The sequence below is a fragment of the Panulirus ornatus genome, chromosome 15 (assembly GCF_036320965.1).
Source record: "Panulirus ornatus isolate Po-2019 chromosome 15, ASM3632096v1, whole genome shotgun sequence".
Taxonomy (NCBI): domain Eukaryota; kingdom Metazoa; phylum Arthropoda; class Malacostraca; order Decapoda; family Palinuridae; genus Panulirus; species Panulirus ornatus.
In genome coordinates, this window is record NC_092238.1 from 16,627,786 (window position 1) to 16,648,881 (window position 21,096).

General features: G+C 42.4%; 1 protein-coding gene across 7 annotated transcripts in view; it reads right to left on the reverse strand.

Moving 5' to 3' along the window:
• Window positions 1-19,990, reverse strand: part of LOC139753730 (tuberin-like) — a 582,506-nt gene extending 562,516 nt beyond the window's left edge. For 5 of the 7 annotated variants that reach the window (XM_071670514.1, XM_071670517.1, XM_071670516.1 and 2 more), the window contains exons 1-2: window positions 19,791-19,990; window positions 19,472-19,663 (exon numbers count right to left, since the gene is read on the reverse strand). In XM_071670514.1, coding sequence (XP_071526615.1) covers window positions 19,472-19,660 — 189 coding nt within the window. In that variant the 5' untranslated portion in view covers window positions 19,661-19,663; window positions 19,791-19,990. The remainder of the gene's footprint in view (window positions 1-19,471; window positions 19,664-19,790) is intronic. The other 2 variants (XM_071670519.1, XM_071670515.1) reach the window with 1 other exon arrangement.
• Window positions 19,991-21,096: the final 1,106 nt, after the last annotated feature.

Here is a 21,096-nt window from a genome sequence, read left to right on the forward strand (position 1 = left end):
TGGATCATAGGGTGGGGGAGGGGGCGAAAATTCTGGGAGCCTTGAAGAATGTGTGGAAGTCGAGAACATTATCTCGGAAAGCAAAAATGGGTATGTTTGAAGGAATAGTGGTTCCAACAATGTTGTATGGTTGCGAGGCGTGGACTATGGATAGAGTTGTGCGCAGGAGGATGGATGTGCTGGAAATGAGATGTTTGAGGACAATGTGTGGTGTGAGGTGGTTTGATCGAGTAAGTAACGTAAGGGTAAGAGAGATGTGTGGAAATAAAAAGAGCGTGGTTGAGAGAGCAGAAGAGGGTGTTTTGAAATGGTTTGGTCACATGGAGAGAATGAGTGAGGAAAGATTGACCAAGAGGATATATGTGTCGGAGGTGGAGGGAACGAGGAGAAGAGGGAGACCAAATTGGAGGTGGAAAGATGGAGTGAAAAAGATTTTGTGTGATCGGGGCCTGAACATGCAGGAGGGTGAAAGGAGGGCAAAGAATAGAGTGAATTGGAGCTATGTGGTATACCGGGGTTGACGTGCTGTCAGTGGATTGAATCAAGGCATGTGTATGGGGGTGGGTTGGGCCATTTCTTTCGTCTGTTTCCTTGCGCTACCTCGCAAACGCGGGAGACAGCAAAAAAAGAAAAAAAAAAAAAATATATATATATATATATATATATATATATATATATATATATATATGAAGTATGAAGTATATATATGAAGTATGAAGTCTGTTGGGGATGAGAGAGCTTGGGAAGTGAGTCAGTTGTTGTTCGCTGATGACACAGTGCTGGTGGCTGATTCATGTGAGAAATTGCAGAAGCTGGTGACTGAGTTTGGTAAAGTGTGTGGAAGAAGAAAGTTAAGAGTAAATGTGAATAAGAGCAAGGTTATTAGGTACAGTAGGGTTGAGGGTCAAGTCAATTGGGAGGTGAGTTTGAATGGAGAAAAACTGGAGGAAGTGAAGTGTTTTAGATATCTGGGAGTGGATCTGGCAGCGGATGGAACCATGGAAGCGGAAGTGCATCATAGGGTGGGGGAGGGGACGAAAATTCTGGGAGCCTTGAAGAATGTGTGGAAGTCGAGAACATTATCTCGGAAAGCAAAAATGGGTATGTTTGAAGAAATAGTGGTTCCAACAATGTTGTATGGTTGCGAGGCGTGGGCTATGGATAGAGTTGTGCGCAGGAGGATGGATGTGCTGGAAATGAGATGTTTGAGGACAATGTGTGGTGTGAGGTGGTTTGATCGAGTGAGTAACGTAAGGGTAAGAGAGATGTGTGGAAATAAAAAGAGCGTGGTTGAGAGAGCAGAAGAGGGTGTTTTGAAGTGGTTTGGGCACATGGAGAGGATGAGTGAGGAAAGATTGACCAAGAGGATATATGTGTCGGAGGTGGAGGGAACAAGGAGAAGAGGGAGACCAAATTGGAGGTGGAAAGATGAAGTGAAAAAGATTTTGTGTGATCGGGGCCTGAACATGCAGGAGGGTGAAAGGAGGGCAAGGAATAGAGTGAATTGGAGCGATGTGGTATACCGGGGCTGACGTGCTGTCAGTGGATTGAATCAAGGCATGTGAAGCGTCTGGGGTAAACCATGGAAAGCTGTGTAGGTATGTATATTTGCATGTGTGGACGTATGTATATACATGTGTATGGGGGGGGGGTTGGGCCATTTCTTTCGTCTGTTTCCTTGCGCTACCTCGCAAACGCGGGAGACAGCGACAAAGTATAAAAAAAAAAAAAAATATATATATATATATTTTCTTTTTCTTTCGTACTATTCGCCATTTCCCGCATTAGCGAGGTAGCGCTATGAACAGAGGACTGGGCCTTAGAGGGAATATCCTCACCTGGCCCCCTTCTCTGTTCCTTCTTTTGGAAAATTAAAAAAAAAAAAAAAGAGAGGGGAGGATTTCCAGCCACCCGCTCCCTCCCCTCTTAGTCGCCTTCTACGACACGCAGGGAATACGTGGGAAGCATTCTTTTACCCTATCCCCAGGGATATATATATATTTTTTTTTTTTTTTTCTTATACTTTGTCGCTGTCTCCCGCGTTTGCGAGGTAGCGCAAGGAAACAGACGAAAGAAATGGCCCAACCCCCCCCATACACATGTATATACATACGTCCACACACGCAAATATACATACCTACACAGCTTTCCATGGTTTACCCCAGACGCTTCACATGCCTTGATTCAATCCACTGACAGCACGTCAACCCCGGTATACCACATCGCTCCAATTCACTCTATTCCTTGCCCTCCTTTCACCCTCCTGCATGTTCAGGCCCCGATCACACAAAATCTTTTTCACTCCATCTTTCCACCTCCAATTTGGTCTCCCTCTTCTCCTTGCTCCCTCCACCTCAGACACATATATCCTCTTGGTCAATCTTTCCTCACTCATCCTCTCCATGTGCCCAAACCACTTCAAAACACCCTCTTCTGCTCTCTCAACCACGCTCTTTTTATTTCCACACATCTCTCTTACCCTTACGTTACTTACTCGATCAAACCACCTCACACCACACATTGTCCTCAAACATCTCATTTCCAGCACATCCATCCTCCTGCGCACAACTCTATCCATAGCCCACGCCTCGCAACCATACAACATTGTTGGAACCACTATTCCTTCAAACATACCCATTTTTGCTTTCCAAGATAATGTTCTCGACTTCCACACATTCTTCAAGGCCCCCAGAATTTTCGCCCCCTCCCCCACCCTATGATCCACTTCCGCTTCCATGGTTCCATCCGCTGCCAGATCCACTCCCAGATATCTAAAACACTTCACTTACTCCAGTTTTTCTCCATTCAAACTCACCTCCCAATTGACTTGACCCTCAACCCTACTGTACCTAATTACCTTGCTCTTATTCACATTTACTCTTAACTTTCTTCTTCCACACACTTTACCAAACTCAGTCACCAGCTTCTGCAGTTTCTCACATGAATCAGCCACCAGTGCTGTATCATCAGCGAACAACAACTGACTCACTTCCCAAGCTCTCTCATCCCCAACAGACTTCATACTTGCCCCTCTTTCCAAAACTCTTGCATTTACCTCCCTAACAACCCCATCCATAAACAAATTAAACAACCATGGAGACATCACACACCCCTGCCGCAAACCTACATTCACTGAGAACCAATCACTTTCCTCTCTTCCTACACGTACACATGCCTTACATCCTCGATAAAAACTTTTCACTGCTTCTAACAACTTGACTCCCACACCATATATTCTTAATACCTTCTACAGAGCATCTCTATCAACTCTATCATATGCCTTCTCCAGATCCATAAATGCTACATACAAATCCATTTGCTTTTCTAAGTATTTCTCACATACATTCTTCAAAGCAAACACCTGATCCACACATCCTCTACCACTTCTGAAACCACACTGCTCTTCCCCAATCTGATGCTCTGTACATGCCTTCACCCTCTCAATCAATACCCTCCCATATAATTTACCAGGAATACTCAACAAACTTATACCTCTGTAATTTGAGCACTCACTCTTATCCCCTTTGCCTTTGTACAATGGCACTATGCACGCATTCCGCCAATCCTCAGGCACCTCACCATGAGTCATACATACATTAAATAACCTTACCAACCAGTCAACAATACAGTCACCCCCTTTTTTAATAAATTCCACTGCAATACCATCCAAACCTGCTGCCTTGCCGGCTTTCATCTTCCGCAAAGCTTTTACTACCTCTTCTCTGTTTACCAAATCATTTTCCCTAACCCTCTCACTTTGCACACCACCTCGACCCAAACACCCTATATCTGCCACTCTGTCATCAGACACATTCAACAAACCTTCAAAATACTCATTCCATCTCCTTCTCACACCACCACTACTTGTTATCACCTCCCCATTTACGCCCTTCACTGAAGTTCCCATTTGCTCCCTTGTCTTACGCACCCTATTTACCTCCTTCCAGAACATCTTTTTATTCTCCCTAAAATTTAATGATACTCTCTCACCCCAACTCTCATTTGCCCTTTTTTTCACCTCTTGCACCTTTCTCTTGACCTCCTGTCTCTTTCTTTTATACTTCTCCCACTCAATTGCATTTTTTCCCTGCAAAAATCGTCCAAATGCCTCTCTCTTCTCTTTCACTAATACTCTTACTTCTTCATCCCACCACTCACTACCCTTTCTAAACAGCCCACCTCCCACTCTTCTCATGCCACAAGCATCTTTTGCGCAATCCATCACTGATTCCCTAAATACATCCCATTCCTCCCCCACTCCCCTTACTTCCATTGTTCTCACCTTTTTCCATTCTGTACACAGTCTCTCCTGATACTTCCTCACACAGGTCTCCTTCCCAAGCTCACTTACTCTCACCACCTTCTTCACCCCAACATTCACTCTTCTTTTCTGAAAACCCATACTAATCTTCACCTTAGCCTCCACAAGATAATGATCAGACACCCCTCCAGTTGCACCTCTCAGCACATTGACATCCAAAAGTCTCTCTTTCGCACACCTGTCAATTAACACGTAATCCAATAACGCTCTCTGGCCATCTCTCCTACTTACATAAGTATACTTATGTATATCTCGCTTTTTAAACCAGGTATTCCCAATCATGAGTCCTTTTTCAGCACATAAATCTACAAGCTCCTCACCATTTCCATTTACAACACTGAACACCCCATGCATACCAATTATTCCCTCAACTGCCACATTTCTCACCTTTGCATTCAAATCACCCATCACTATAACCCGGTCTCGTGCATCAAAACCGCTAACACACTCATTTAGCTGCTCCCAAAACACTTGCCTCTCATGATCTTTCTTCTCATGCCCAGGTGCATATGCACCAATAATCACCCACCTCTCTCCATCAACTTTCAATTTTACCCATATTAATCGAGAATTTACTTTCTTACATTCTATCACATACTCCCACAACTCCTGTTTCAGGAGTATTGCTACTCCTTCCCTTGCTCTTGTCCTCTCACTAATTCCTGACTTCACTCCCCAGACATTTCCAAACCACTCTTCCCCTTTACCCTTGAGCTTCGTTTCACTCAGAGCCAAAACATCCAGGTTCCTTTCCTCAAACATACTACCTATCTCTCCTTTTTTCACATCTTGGTTACATCCACACACATTTAGGCACCCCAGTCTGAGCCTTCGAGGAGGATGAGCACTCCCCGCGTGACTCCTTCTTCTGTTTCCCATTTTAGAAAGTTAATACAAGGAGGGGAGGATTTCCGGCCCCCCGCTCCCGTCCCCTCTAGTCGCTTTCTACGACACGCGAGGAATACGTGGGAAGTATTCTTTCACCCCAATCCCCAGGGATAATATACATATATATATACACACACACACACACACACACACATACACACACATACGCACATACACACACACACACACATACATATATATACATATGAAAAATGTAAGAAACAATTTAGAAAACAAACTTTTAGCTTGAAATGAATGAAAAAAATGAACGTCACATAATGGTTCAACCTCTGGCTATGGAAAAGGAAATGTACAATTTATTCACACAAACGTCAATAGCAGTTCTCATCAATTTCACCACTGAATCAATAAGCTTCAATGTCTAAGCTACATTTTTCTCCAACTTCACTATTTTCTTGTCAAAACACCATGCATGAAAACTATCACTCCAGTAACACAACTATAAACATTTACCTCCCCTTTAAATAGTTCTGGGGAAGTCTGTCTCGATACACTGCGGCGAGGCGACGCGACGCTGACATATATATATACATATATATATATATATATATATATAGGGATAGGGGAGAAAGAGTACTTCCCACGTATTCCCTGCGTGTCGTAAAAGGCGACTAAAAGGGAAGGGAGCGGGGGGCTGGAAATCCTCCCTTCTCATTTTTGATTTTCCAAAGGAAGGAACAGAGAAGGGGGCCAAGTGGGGATTTTCCTCAAAGGCTCAGTCCTCTGTTCCTAAAGCTACCTCGCTAACGCGGGAAATGGCGAATAGTATGAAAAAAAAAAAATATATATATATATACACACACACACGAACGCCCACCTTCATAGAACATACAAACCTTCCAACAGGGTTCCCGGGTTCGATCCTGGCTGTTGGAGGTTTTTATATATATATGGGACGATTTCCAGCCCCCACCCCCCCTCCACTTTTAGTCGCCTTTTACGACATATATATATATATATATATATATATATATATATATATATATATATATATATATATATATATATATAATTAATAAATAAAAAAAATTTTCTTTATTATCATACTTTATCATTGTCTCCCGCATCAACGAGGGAGTGCAAGGAAACAGATGAAAGAATGGCCTAACCCACCCATATACACATGTATATACATACACGTCCACACAAGCACACATACATACCTATACATCTCAATGTATACATATATATTTATTTATTTATTTATTTATTTTGCTTTATCGCCATCTCCCGCGTTACTTGCTGCCTTCATCCATTTTCGTCGCCACCTCCACACATGAAATGGAACCCCTATCCCCCCCCCCCCCCCCCCCGTGCGCGTGCGCCAGGTAGCGGTAGGAAAAGACAACAAAAGCCACATTCGTTCACACTCAGTCTCTAGCTATCATGTGTAATGCACCAAAACCACAGCTCCTTTCCACATCCAGGCCCAAAAAAACTTTCCATGGTTTACTCCAGTCGCTTCACTTGCCCTAGTTCAATCCATCGACAGCACGTCGACCCAAGTATACCACATCATTCCAACTCACGCTGTTCCTTCCATGCCTTTCACTCTCCTGTATGTTCAGGCCCCGATTGCTAAAAATCTTTTTTCACTCCATCCTTCAATCTCCGAATTGGTCTCCTGCTTCTCCTTGTTCCCTCCACCTCTGACATATATATCCTTTTTGTAATTCTTTCCTCACTCATTCTCTCCATGCGACCAAACCATTTCAATACACCTTCTGCTCTCTCAACCAAACACTTTTTATTAACACATATCTCTCTTACCCTTTCATTACTTACTCGATCAAACCACCTCACACCACATATTGTCCTCAAACATTTCATTTCCAACACATTCACCCTCCTCCGCGCAACCCTATGTATAGCCTATGCCTAGCGACTATATAACATTGTTGGACCCACTACTTCACACATCCCCATTTTTGCTCTCAGCGATAATGTTCTTGCCCTACACACAACCTTCAACACTCCCAGAGCTAGGAAAAGACAACAAAGGCCACATTCGTTCACACTCGGTCTCTAGATGTCATGTGTAATGCACCAAAACCACAGCTCCTTTTCCACATCCATGCCCCAGAGAACTTTCCATGGTTTACTCCAGTCGCTTCACTTGCCCTGGTTCGATCCATTGACAGCACGTCGACCCCAGTATACCACATCATTCCAATTCACTCTGTTCCTTCCATGCCTTTCACCCTCCTGTATGTTCAGGCCCCAATCGCTCAAAATCTTTTTCACTCCATCTTTCCACCTCAAATTTGGTCTCCCACTTCTCCTCGTTCCCTCCACCTCTGACACATATATCCTCTTTGTCAATCTTTCCTCATTCATTCACTCTATGTGACCAAACCATTTCAATTCACCCTCTTCTGCTCTCTCAACCACAATCTTTTTATTACCACACATCTTTCTTACCCTTTCATTACTTACTCGATCAAACCACCTCACACCACATATTGTCCTCAAACATCTCACTTCGAACACATTCACCCTCCTCCACACAACCCTATCTATAGCCCACACCTCGCAACCATATAGCATTGTTGGAACCACTATTCCTTCAAACATACCCATTTTTGCTTTCCGAGATAATGTTCTCACCTTCCATGTATTTTTCAACACTCCGAAAATTTTCACCCCCTCCCCATCCTGTGCCTCACCTCCGCTTCCATAGTTCCATCCACTGCCAAATCCACTCCCAGATATCTAAAACACTTCACTTCAAAATTTTCTCTATTCAAACTTATCTCCATATTGACCTGTCCCTCAACCCTACTGTACCTAATAACCTTGCTCTTATTCACATTTACTCTCAGGTTTTGTCTTTCACACACTTTACCAAGCTGTCACCAGCTTCTGCAGTTTCTCACCCAAATCAGCCATCAGCACTGTATCATCAGCAAACAACAACTCACTCACTTCCCAAGCCCTCTTATCCACAACAGACTAGATATTTGTCCCTCTCTTCAAAACTCTTCCATTCACCTCCCTAACAACCCCATCCATAAACAAATTAAACAACCATGGAGACATCACACATCCCTACTGCAAACCAACATTCACTGAGAACCAATCACTTTCCTCTCTTCCTACTCATACACAAGCCTTACATCTTCGATAAAAACTTTTCACTGCTTCCAGCAACTTGCCTCCCGCACCATATACTCTTAAAACCTTCAACAGAGCATCTCTATCAACTCTATCATATATCTTCTCCAAATCCATAACTGCTACATACAAATCTATTTGTTTTTCCAAGTATTTCTCATATACATTCTTTAAAGCAAACACCTGTTCCACACATCCTCTACCACTTCTAAACACTGCTCTTCTCAAATCTGATGTACTGTACATGCCTTCACCCTTTCAATCAATACCCTTCCATATAATTTCCCAGGAATACTCAACAAACTTATACCTCCGTATTTTGAACACTCACCTTTATCCCCTTTCCCTTTGTACAATGGCACTCTACATGCATTCCGCCAATCCTCAGGAACTTCACCATGAGCCATACATACATTGAATATCCTCACCAACCAAACAACAACACAGTCACCCGCTTCTTTAATAAATTCCACTGCAATACCATCCAAACCCGCTGCCTTGCCAGCTTTCATCTTCCGCAAAGCTTTCATTACCTCTTCTCTGTTTACCACACCATTCTCCCTGACCCTCTAACTTTGCACACCACCTCGACCGAAACACCCTATATCTGCCACTCTATCATCAAACACATTCAACAAACCTTCAAAACGCTCACTCCATCTCCTCACATCACCACTACTTGTTATCACCTCCCCATTAGCTCACTTCACTGAGGTTCCCATTTGTTCCCTTGTCTTACGCACTTTATTTACCTCCCTCCAAAACATCTTTTTATTCTCCCTAAAATCTAATGATACTCTCTCACCCTAACTCTCATTTGCCCTCTTTTTTGCCTCTTGCACCTTTCTCTTGACCTCCTGCCTAACTCTTTTATACATCTCCCACTCATCTGCATTATTTCCCTGCAAAAAATTGTCCAAATGCCTCTCTTCTCTTTCACTAATAATCTTAGTTCTTCATCCCACCACTCACTACCCTTTCTAATCTGCCCACCTCCCATGCTTCTCATGCCACAAGCATCCTTTGCACAAGCCATCACTGCTTCCCTAAATACATCCCATTCCTCCCCCACTCTCCTTACATCATTTGTTCTCACCCTTTTCCATTCTGTACTCAGTCTCTCCTGGTACTTCCTCACACAAGTCTCCTTCCCAAATGCAAATAAGAGTAAGGTTATTAGGTTGTGGAAAGAGAGCTGTGGTTTCGGTGCATTACACATGAAAGCTAGAGATTTTGTGCGAATGAACATGGCCTTTGTTTTCTTTTCTCAGCGCTACCTCGCACCCACATGGGGGGAAGGGGGTGCCATTTCATGTGTAGCAGGGTGGTGGTGGGAATGGATGAAGGTAGCATGTATAAATATGTACATGTGTTTATATTGGAAAGGATCACAATTTTGCTCGTGATCAAGTATATTCCTTCAAGTCCATGAGGAAAATGAAACACGATAAGCTCCCAAGTGCACTTTTGTGTAATAATCACATTATCAGGGGAGACACAAGAGGAATATAACAGTCAGTTGATATACAACAAAGAGACGTAGCTAGGACACCATTTGGTAAACATAGGATTGTCTTGGACAATCGAATGTATTTCTTTTTTATCATACTTTGACGCTGTCTACCGCATCAGCGAGGTGGCACAAGGAAATAGACGATAGAATGGCCCAACCCACCCACATACACATGCATATACATAAACACCCACACACGCACATATACATACATATGTATTTCAATATATACATAAATATACACACACAGACATATACATATACACACATGTACATATTCGTACATGCTGTTGTCATCTATTCCCGCCGCCACACATGAAATGACATCCCCCCTCCCCCTACATGCACAGGCGGTAGAGATAGGAAAAGACAACAAAGGCCACATTCGTTCACACTCAGTCTCAACTGTGTCATGTGTAATGCACCAAAACCACAGCTTCCTTTCCACATCCAGGTCCCACAAAATTTTCCATCGTTTACCTCAGATGCTTCACATGCCCTGGTTCGATCCATTGACAGCAGGTCGAACCCGGTATACCACATCATTGCAATTCACTCTATTCCATGCACACCTTTCACCCTCCTGTATGTTCAAGCCCCAATCATTCAAAATCTTTTTCAATCCATCCTTCCACCTCCAATTTGGCCTCCCAATCCTCATTCCCTCCACCTCTGTCACATATATCCTCTTTGTCAATCTTTCCTCGTTCATTCTCTCCATGTGACCAAACCATTTCAATACACCCTCTTCTGCTCTCTCAACCACACTCTTTTCATTACCACACATCTCTCTTACCTTTTCATTACTTACTCGATCAAAGCATCTCACACCAAATATTGTCCTCAAACATCTCACTTCCAACACATCCACCCTCATCCACACAACCCTATCTATAGTCCATGCCTCACAACCATATAACATTGTTCGAACCACTATTCCTTCAAACATACCCATTTTTGCTCTACGAGATAACATTCTCGCCTTCTACACATTCTTCAACATTCCCAGAACCTTTGCCCCTCCTCCACCCTGTGACTCACTTCTGTTTCCATGGTTCCATCTGCTGCCAAATCCACTCCCAGATATCTAAAACACTTCACTTCCTCCAGTTTTTCTCCACTCAAACTTCAATCCCAACTGTCTTGTCCCACAATCCTACTGAACCGAATAACCTTGCTCTTTTTCACATTTACTCTCAGCTTTCTTCTTTCACACACTTTACCAAACTCAGTCACCAGCTTCTGCAGTTACTTACCCAAATGAGCCACCAGCACTGAATCATCAGCAAACAACAACTGACTCACTTCCTAAGCCCTTTCATCCACAACAGACTGCACACCTGCCCCTCTCCAAAACACTTGCATTCATCTCCCTAACGACCCCAATCATAAATTAAACAGCCATTATCACATCAAACACCCCCGCCGCAAACTTACATTCACTGGGAACCGATCACTTTCCTCTCTTCCTACTCGTACACATGCCTTACATTCTCGATAAAAACTTTTCACTGCTTCTAGAAACTTACCTCCCACACCATATACTCTTAATACCTTCTACAGAGCAGCTCTATCAACTCTATCATATGCCTTCTCCAGCTCCAAAAATCCTACATAAAAATACATCTGCTTTTCTAAGTACTTCTCACATACATTCTTCAAAGAAAACACCTAATCCACACATCTCTACCACTTCTGAAATCCACACTGCTCCTCTCCAATCTGAAGCTCTGTACATGCCTTCATCCTCTCAATCAATACCCTCCCATATAATTTCCCAGGAATTCTCAACAAACTTTTTTTTTTTTTGCTTTGTCGCTGTCTCCTGCGTTTGCGAGGTAGCGCAAGGAAACAGACGAAAGAAATGGCCCAACCCCCCCCCATACACATTTATATACATACGTCCACACACGCAAATATACATACCTACACAGCTTTCCCCAGACGCTTCACATGCCCTGATTCAATCCACTGACAGCACGTCAACCCCGGTATACCACATAGATCCAATTCACTCTATTCCTTGCCCTCTTTTCACCCTCCTGCATGTTCAGGCCCCAATCATTCAAAATCTTTTTCACTCCATCTTTCCACCTCCAATTTGGTCTCCCACTTCTCCTCGTTCCCTCCACCTCCGACACATATATCCTCTTGGTCAATCTTTCCTCACTCATTCTCTCCATGTGCCCAAACCATTTCAAAACTCCCTCTTCTGCTCTCTCAACCACGCTCTTTTTATTTCCAAGCATCTCTCTTACCCTTACGTTACTTACTCGATCAAACCACCTCACACCACACATTGTCCTCAAACATCTCATTTCCAGCACATCCATCCTCCTCCGCACAACTCTATCCATAGCCCACGCCTCGCAACCATACAACATTCTTGGAACCACTATTCCTTCAAACATACCCATTTTTGCTTTCCGAGATAATGTTCTCAACTTCCACACATTCTTCAAGGCTCCCAGGATTTTCGCCCCCTCCCCCACCCTATGATCCATTTCCGCTTCCATGGTTCCATCCGCTGCCAGATCCACTTCCAGATATCTAAAACACTTTACTTCCTCCAGTTTTTCTCCATTCAAACTTACCTCCCAATTGACTTGACCCTCAACCCTACTGTACCTAATTACCTTCCTCTTATTCACATTTACTCTTAACTTTCTTCTTTCACACACTTTGCCAAACTCAGTCACCAGCTTCTGCAGTTTCTCACATGAATCAGCCACCAGCGCTGTATCATCAGCGAACAACAACTGACTTACTTCCCAAGCTCTCTCATCCCCAACAGACTTCATACTTGCCCCTCTTTCCAAAACTCTTGCATTCACCTCCCTAACAACCCCATCCATAAACAAATTAAACAACCATGGAGACATCACACACCCCTGCCGCAAACCTACATTCACTGAGAACCAATCACTTTCCTCTCTTCCTACACGTACACATGCCTTACATCCTCGATAAAAACTTTTCACTGCTTGTAGCAACTTGCCTCTCACACCATATATTCTTAATACCTTCCACAGAGCATCTCCATCAACTCTTTCATATGCCTTCTCCAGATCCATAAATGCTACATACAAATCCATTTGCTTTTCTAAGTATTTCTCACATATATTCTTCAAAGCAAACACCTGATCCACACATCTTCTACCACTTCTGAAACCACACTGCTCTTCCCCAATCTGATGCTCTGTACATGCCTTCACCCTCTCAATCAATACCCTCCCATATAATTTACCAGGAATACTCAACAAACTTATACCTCTGTAATTTGAGCACTCACTCTTATCCCCTTTGCCTTTGTACAATGGCACTATGCATGCATTCTGCCAATCCTCAGGCACCTCACCATGAGTCATACATACATTAAATAACCTTACCAACCGGTCAATAATACAGTCACCCCCTTTTTTAATAAATTCCACTGCAATACCATCCAAACCTGCTGCCTTGCCGGCTTTCATTTTCCGCAAAGCTTTTACTACCTCTTCTCTGTTTACCAAATCATTTTCCCTAACCCTCTCACTTTGCACACCACCTCGACCAAAACATCCTATATCTGCCACTCTATCATCAAACACATTCAACAAACCTTCAAAATACTCACTCCATCTCCTTCTCACATCACCACTACTTGTTATCACCTCCCCATTTGCGCCCTTCACTGAAGTTCCCATTTGCTCCCTTGTCTTACGCACTTTATTTACCTCCTTCCAGAACATCTTTTTATTCTCCCTAAAATTTAATGATACTCTCTCACCCCAACTCTCATTTGCCCTCTTTTTCACCTCTTGCACCTTTCTCTTGACCTCCTGCCTCTTTCTTTTATACATCTCCCACTCATTTGCATTATTTCCCTGCAAAAATCGTCCAAATGCCTCTCTCTTCTCTTTCACTAATAATATTGCTTCTTCATCCCACCACTCACTGCCCTTTCTAATCTGCCCACCTCCCACGCTTCTCATGCCACAAGCATCTTTTGCGCAAGCCATCATTGCTTCCCTAAATACATCCCATTCCTCCCCAACTCCTCTTACCTCCTTTGTTCTCACCTTTTTCCATTCTGTACTCAGTCTCTCTTGGTACTTCCTTACACAAGTCTCCTTCCCAAGCTCACTTACTCTCACCACTCTTTACACCCCAACATTCTTCTTTTCTGAAAACCTCTACTAATTTTCACCTTCGTCTCCACAAGATAATGATTAGACATCCCTCCAGTTGCACCTCTTAGCACATTAACATCCAAAAGTCTCTTTCGTGTTCCTATAAATTACCACGTAATCCAATAATGCTCTCTGGCCATCTCTCCTACTTACATAAGTATACTTATGTATATCTCTCTTTTTAAACCAGGTATTCCCAATCACCAGTCCTTTTTCAGCACATAAATCTACAAGTCCTTCACCATTTCCATTTACAAAACTGAACATCCCATCTATACCTGATTGCCGTTTCCCGCTTCACTGAAGTAAAGTATGGAAACAGACAAAGAATGGCTCATCAGCTCGTATACATATACATATTCATAAACGCCCAAAGAAGCACATAAACATATATATATATATACACATGTACATATTCACACTTGCTTGGCTTCATCCATTCCTGGCACCACCTCACCCCACAAGAAATAGCATTGCTACCCCCTGCTTCTGAGGTAGTGCCAGGAAAATTGACAAGAAGGCCACATTCATTCACACTCAGTCTCGAGCTGTCATTTGTAATGCACTGAAACTACACTTCCCTATCATTGTATGGTTGCGAGGCGTGGGCTATGGATAGAGTTGTGCGCACGAGGGTGGATGTGCTGGAAATGAGATGTTTGAGGACAATGTGAGGTGGTTTGATCGAGTAAGTAATGTAAGGGTAAGAGAGATGTGTGGAAATAAAAAGAGCGTGGTTGAAAGAGCAGAAGAGAGCGTTTTGAAATGGTTTGGGCACATGGAGAGAATGAGTGAGGAAAGATTGACCAAGAGGATATATGTGTCGGAGGTGGAGGGAACGAGAAGTGGGAGACCAAATTGGAGGTGGAAAGATGGAGTGAAAAAGATTTTGTGTGATCGGGGCCTGAACATGCAGAAGGGTGAAAGGAGGGCAAGGAATAGAGTGAATTGGATCGATGTGGTATACCGGGGTTGACATGCTGTCAGTGGATTGAATCAGGGCATGTGAAGCGTCTGGGGTAAACCATGGAAAGCTGTGTAGGTATGTATATTTGCCTGTGTGGACGTATGTATATACATGTGTATGGGGGTGGGTTGGGCCATTTCTTTCGTCTGTTTCCTTGCGCTACCTCGCAAATGCGGGAGACAGCGAAAAAAAAATATATATATAAATATCAAGGATGTAAGGCATGTGTACGTGTAGGAAGAGAGGAAAGTGATTGGTTCTCAGTGAATGTAGGTTTGCGGCACGGGGTGTGTGATGTCTCCATGGTTGTTTAATTTGTTTATGGATGGGGTTGTTAGGGAGGTGAATGCAAGAGTTTTGGAAAGAGGGGCAAGTATGAAGTCTGTTGGGGATGAGAGAGCTTGGGAAGTGAGTCAGTTGTTGTTCGCTGATGATACAGCGCTGGTGGCTGATTCATGTGAGAAACTGTAGAAGCTGGTGACTGAGTTTGGTAAAGTGTGTGAAAGAAGAAAGTTAAGAGTAAATGTGAATAACAGCAAGGTTATTAGGTACAGTAGGGTTGAGTCAATTGGGAGGTGAGTTTGAATGGAGAAAAACTGGAGGAAGTAAAGTGTTTTAGATATCTGGGAGTGGATCTGGCAGCGGATGGAAACATGGAAGCGGAAGTGCATCATAGGGTGGGGGAGGGGGCGAAAATTCTGGGAGCCTTGAAGAATGTGTGGAAGTCGAGAAAATTATCTCAGAAAGCAAAAATAGGTATGTTTGAAGGAATAGTGGTTCCAACAATGTTGTATGGTTGCGAGGCGTGGACTATGGATAGAGTTGTGCGCAGGAGGATGGATGTGCTGGAAATGAGATGTTTGAGGACAATGTGTGGTGTGAGGTGGTTTGATCGAGTAAGTAACGTAAGGGTAAGAGAGATGTGTGGAAATAAAAAGAGCGTGGTTGAGAGAGCAGAAGAGGGTGTTTTGAAATGGTTTGGTCACATGGAGAGAATGAGTGAGGAAAGATTGACCAAGAGGATATATGTGTCGGAGGTGGAGGGAACGAGGAGAAGAGGGAGACCAAATTGGAGGTGGAAAGATGGAGTGAAAAAGATTTTGTGTGATCGGGGCCTGAACATGCAGGAGGGTGAAAGGAGGGCAAGGAATAGAGTGAATTGGAGCGATGTGGTATACCGGGGTTGACGTGCTGTCAGTGGATTGAATCAAGGCATGTGAAGCATCTGGGGTAAACCATGGAAAGCTGTGTAGGTATGTATATTTGCGTGTGTGGACGTATGTATATGCATGTGTATGGGGGTGGGTTGGGCCATTTCTTTCGTCTGTTTCCTTGCACTACCTTGCAAACGCGGGAGACAGCGACAAAGCAAAAAAAAAAAAAAAAAAAAAAAAAATCAACATTCAGGCCCCACACACCTTTCCATGGTTTACTCCCAATGTTTCACATACCCTGGTTCAGTCTACTGACAAAATATCAACCCCGGTATACCAAATCATTCCAATTCACTCTATTCCTTGCAAGACTCTCACCCTCCTGTATGGTCAAGCCCCGATCACTCAAAACCTTTTTCACTCCATCCTTTCACCTCCAATTTTGTCTCCTGCTTCTCCTTGTCCCTCCACCTCTGACACATATATCCTCTTTGTCAACCTTTCCTCACTCATTCTATCCATATGTACAAACCATTTCAACACTCTCTCCTCTGCTCTCTCAAACACACTTTTTATTTCCACACATCTCTCTTACTTTTCATCACTTACTCGATCAAATCACCTAACACCACATATTGTCCTCAAACATTTCATTTCCAACACATCCACACTCCTCCATACAACCCTATCTATAGCCCTTGCCTTGCAACAAAATAATATTGTTGGAACTACTATTCACTCAAACATAACAATATTTGCTCTTCGAGATAACATTCTCTCCTTCCACACATTCTTTATCATTCCCAACAACTTCGACCCTTCCCCTACCCTGTGACTCACTTCCATGGTTCCACTCGCTGGTGAGTCCACTCCCAGATATCTAAAAACACTTCACTTCCTCTAATTTTTCTTCTTTCATACTCGCATCCCAATTTAATTATCCCTCAACCCTACTGAACCTAATGACCTTGCTCTTAATCACATTTACTCTCAACCTTCTCCTTTCACACACTTTTCTAAACTTAGTCACCAGCTTCTGCAGTTTCTCACTTGAATCAGCCACCAGAGCTGTAGAATATGCGAACAACAGCTGATTTACTTCCCAGGCCCTCTCATTCCCAACAGACTGCATACTCGCCCCCTTCCAAAACTCTAGCAATTACCTCCCTAACAACTCTATCCATAAACAAATCAAAAACCTTGGGGACATCACAAACCCCTGCCACAAACTGAACTTCAATGGGAACCAATCACCTTCCTATCTTCCTATTCACACACATGCCTTACATCCTTGATTAAAACTTTCACTGCTTCTAGGAGCTTACCCCCACACCATGTACTTTTAAGACCTTCCACAAAGCATCTCTATCAACTCTATCACATGCATTCTCCAGATCCATAAATACATAGAAATCCATCTGTTTTCCTAAGTATTTCTCACGTACATTCTTCAAAGCAAACACCTGATCCACACATTCTCTACAATTTCTGAAACCACATTTCTCCTCCCCAATCTGATACTCTGTACATGCCTTCACCCTCTCAATCAATATCCTCCCATACAATTTCTCAAGAATACTCAATATAATGGTGCCTCTGAAGTTTGAACACCTATCTTTATTCCCTTTGCCTTTGTGTAGTATCAATGAAATTGCCTCAATTAATGCTTCATTTTCTCATATCATACACCTGGTCACCAAGACTAGTGTTTCTAACATTTGTAACAGTGTGAACTTGAGCAACCAGCCTTAGTATGCCTCAAGCTGTCTTTAGAGAAGCGTGTTCTTTCTTTACTCCTCCTGGCTGCCACTTCATTTTGGGAAATTTGCTTCTGGGCACTGTATTTCTTCTATCTGTGCTTCAAGATAGTTAGCCCTGACCTTTCTGAGGAGGAATAGCCTGAATTCTTGCCTGAAAGTAGGAAAATGTGAATACACATGAGATTTCTAGGCATCCTGGGCACTCAGAATGCATGATCAGGCAGCTTTTTACCATGAATCATGGCTTCCTGATATCACAAAAACCTATCCCTGGTCACCAAAGGAAGACAAAGAAATACAGATAACCTTCTAAGATGAGTAGTATTGACACAACCCCATATTTCAGCCACCAAACTCAAGAAAAGACATCAAAGAACCATTCAACATCACATGTAAAAGACCTTCACATTCCCTCCAGCAAGCCAGCTGCCAAATCCCTGCTTTTGATATCAAACACAAGAATTGCATATGCAAAGAAATACGACTGGAGTGAAACACACAGGAGAAAGGTGAAATTTTACGATGAAAGTTCCTTTAAGCGTGCAGAAGAGGTAAGAGAGGGTGAGGAGAGTTTAAGGTGCCAGGCAATATGATTCATTTCACAATGAAGACTGTAAAACAAATAGATAGCGAGATTATCTGGGGTTGCTTTAATAGAGCACTGCTTACCTAAAAACACTAAAATGAATGGAAAGAAATACATTAAGAAACTACAGGACCATCCGTTTCCTTTTTATGAGGTTAATAGGTGAGATCAAAATGTAAAATAGTACTCTGTCTTATAACTAGAAAGGTGATGAACTGGTTATCAGAGAAAAATATTCAAATGTTGAAGTGGCCTGGGAACTCCCTCGACTCTAACTCAATAGTGAACTGTTGGAATCAGTTGAAGGTCAAGCTTGCTTTGTGCAGCACCATCAGTGCCTTGCCTCATTCAGAGATCAAGACCCTATGGATCCAAAATTTGGACTTAGAATGCTTCAGTTATCTTGCCAATTCCATGCCCTAATATCTGCAAATGACAGAACACTAAAATGTACATGCAACACTGCCTTTAAAAGTACAAGGGGGAATGAGGTTTTCTGTGGACAATGTACTTATTTATATCACTCATCACTAATTTCCAATTTCTTCACCCATCACTAATGCCCAACCTCTCAAGTCGAAACACTAAAAAATCATGCAACTCTTATAATCCACTTTTATTTCTCCCCACATCAGTCCGGAGCTCACTTTCTTAAACCATTTTGCACATACACAAAACTCATCCTTCAGCATTACTGCTACCCCTTCTTTAACTCAACCTCACACTAATCCCAGACTCTACTCCTACGACATTCCTAAACCATTCTACCACTTGCCCTTGAGCTCTGTTTCACTCACAGCTAGAGCATCCAGGTTCCCTTCCTTGTCACTATGAGGATGATGAGCTTATACAGGCAACATAAAAAATTGAGAATGAATTTCTTGTCTGCATTATATTTCATACCTTGATTGATCACTTTTCCACTGCCCCTTATAAAAAGGCTTAAAAGGGGCATCAAATGATGCTTATACAAACTTTGTATAGAGTTGGAAGTACTGCAAATGGTGTGCAGTTCAGTGACGAGACTTTCTTGCTCCCCCACAAAACTGTAGTCAAAAAGAACACTGCTCCACGCACTATTTGAGGGTCAGGAGCTTTCTCAATCAAGTGACATAATACACGCACACCACTGTTCCCAACATGTGTCCCTGCGAGACAGTGCATAATCTGGAAATAAAATTTAATCATATCTAATAGTTTTAAATAAACTCTTATCGCAATATAAATTCTTTGCCAGTAATTTATCAAATTAAACAAATCCCAAATAGATTTATCTATCACATCATCAACTTACTTGGAATGCTGTAACAGTAAGCTGAGGTATATTAACAACCCTAGTAAGCACGATAATGACACTGTTAAGACTACAAGAAGGGATGCTGCTATAGGCAATGAAAGACTCCAGGGCAGCAAGGCACAAAGCTGCTTCTTCCTCACTCTTGGCTTGATGAAGTAGAGTCACCACATGCCTACCATGGGGTCATTGGTTGTTACTAGTATCTCTTGCTTAAACTAATTCTATGCAAGCAAAAATAAAAATCAATCAATAAACAAAAAATGCAAAAAGCATTCATGATGATAAATAGTTCAACTTGATTCGTAAGATAGGTATATTTGCACAAACAAAAAATATAAGCATACCATTAACAGAAAAATATGAAAGCGACTGTGCTACAAGATACCTGTTTCTATTCTCAAAAGTAGAACAGATGTTAAAATGATGCAAAAATCCGCTTCTACAATTTGGACTAAAAACTTTGAAAAAAAATTACCTCGACTGCAGAGGAAAGTGGTCACCCTATCAGCCAATATCTAATAACTTAGAAAAAGAAAATAAAATCATGATCAACTTGTACAACCCCAAGACCTCTTTGACTAGGCTCCTGCAACCTGAAGTCTGCAATCCAATCAGTAGCTGGGAAATTATGGATTGTTTCAGAGCAAGATTGTTCTCAAGGATTGTGTGCTCCTTTCTGTCTACTGATGATACACTTTTGCCAAAAGTGACTTCATCTAAAGAATCACACAGAAATAAGAGAGAAGGTCTAGAGGGCAACACAGATGATACCCAAATCAGGTGTGTTAAGTTACACAGAAAGGTTAAAGGCTTTAACTTTGCTGACCTTGAAAGAGAAGAGCTAAGGGTGACTTGAACATAACCTTTAAATTTTTAAAGCATATCGTTGACATGCACAATGAATAGGTCTTTGAGAGATGTGGGGGCATAGCAAGAGATGACATAATATAAAACGTTGATAAAAAGATGTAAAGTGTTAGTGTGGATGTGCTAGGGATTGGGGAAACCCATATCCTTAGGCAGGGTAAGTGGAGTTGAAATGGAAATGATGAATGCAAGCTATGGGAGGACATGGAAGGGGGTGTGGTATGGACAGGAACGAGTGAAAATTATCAGGGAAAAAGAAAGTAGTATGTGCAATTCCGCTATCACCAAGAGTATGGGAGGGTCTTACACAGCTTGGATGGAATGAATCAAGAATAGTGTGAGTGAAAGGAAAGACTGGGATTGTGATGTATGCATGGGTATGTGTATGTGCACCTGTGAATATAAAGACTGTATGAGGTAAGGATGAGATGAGGCT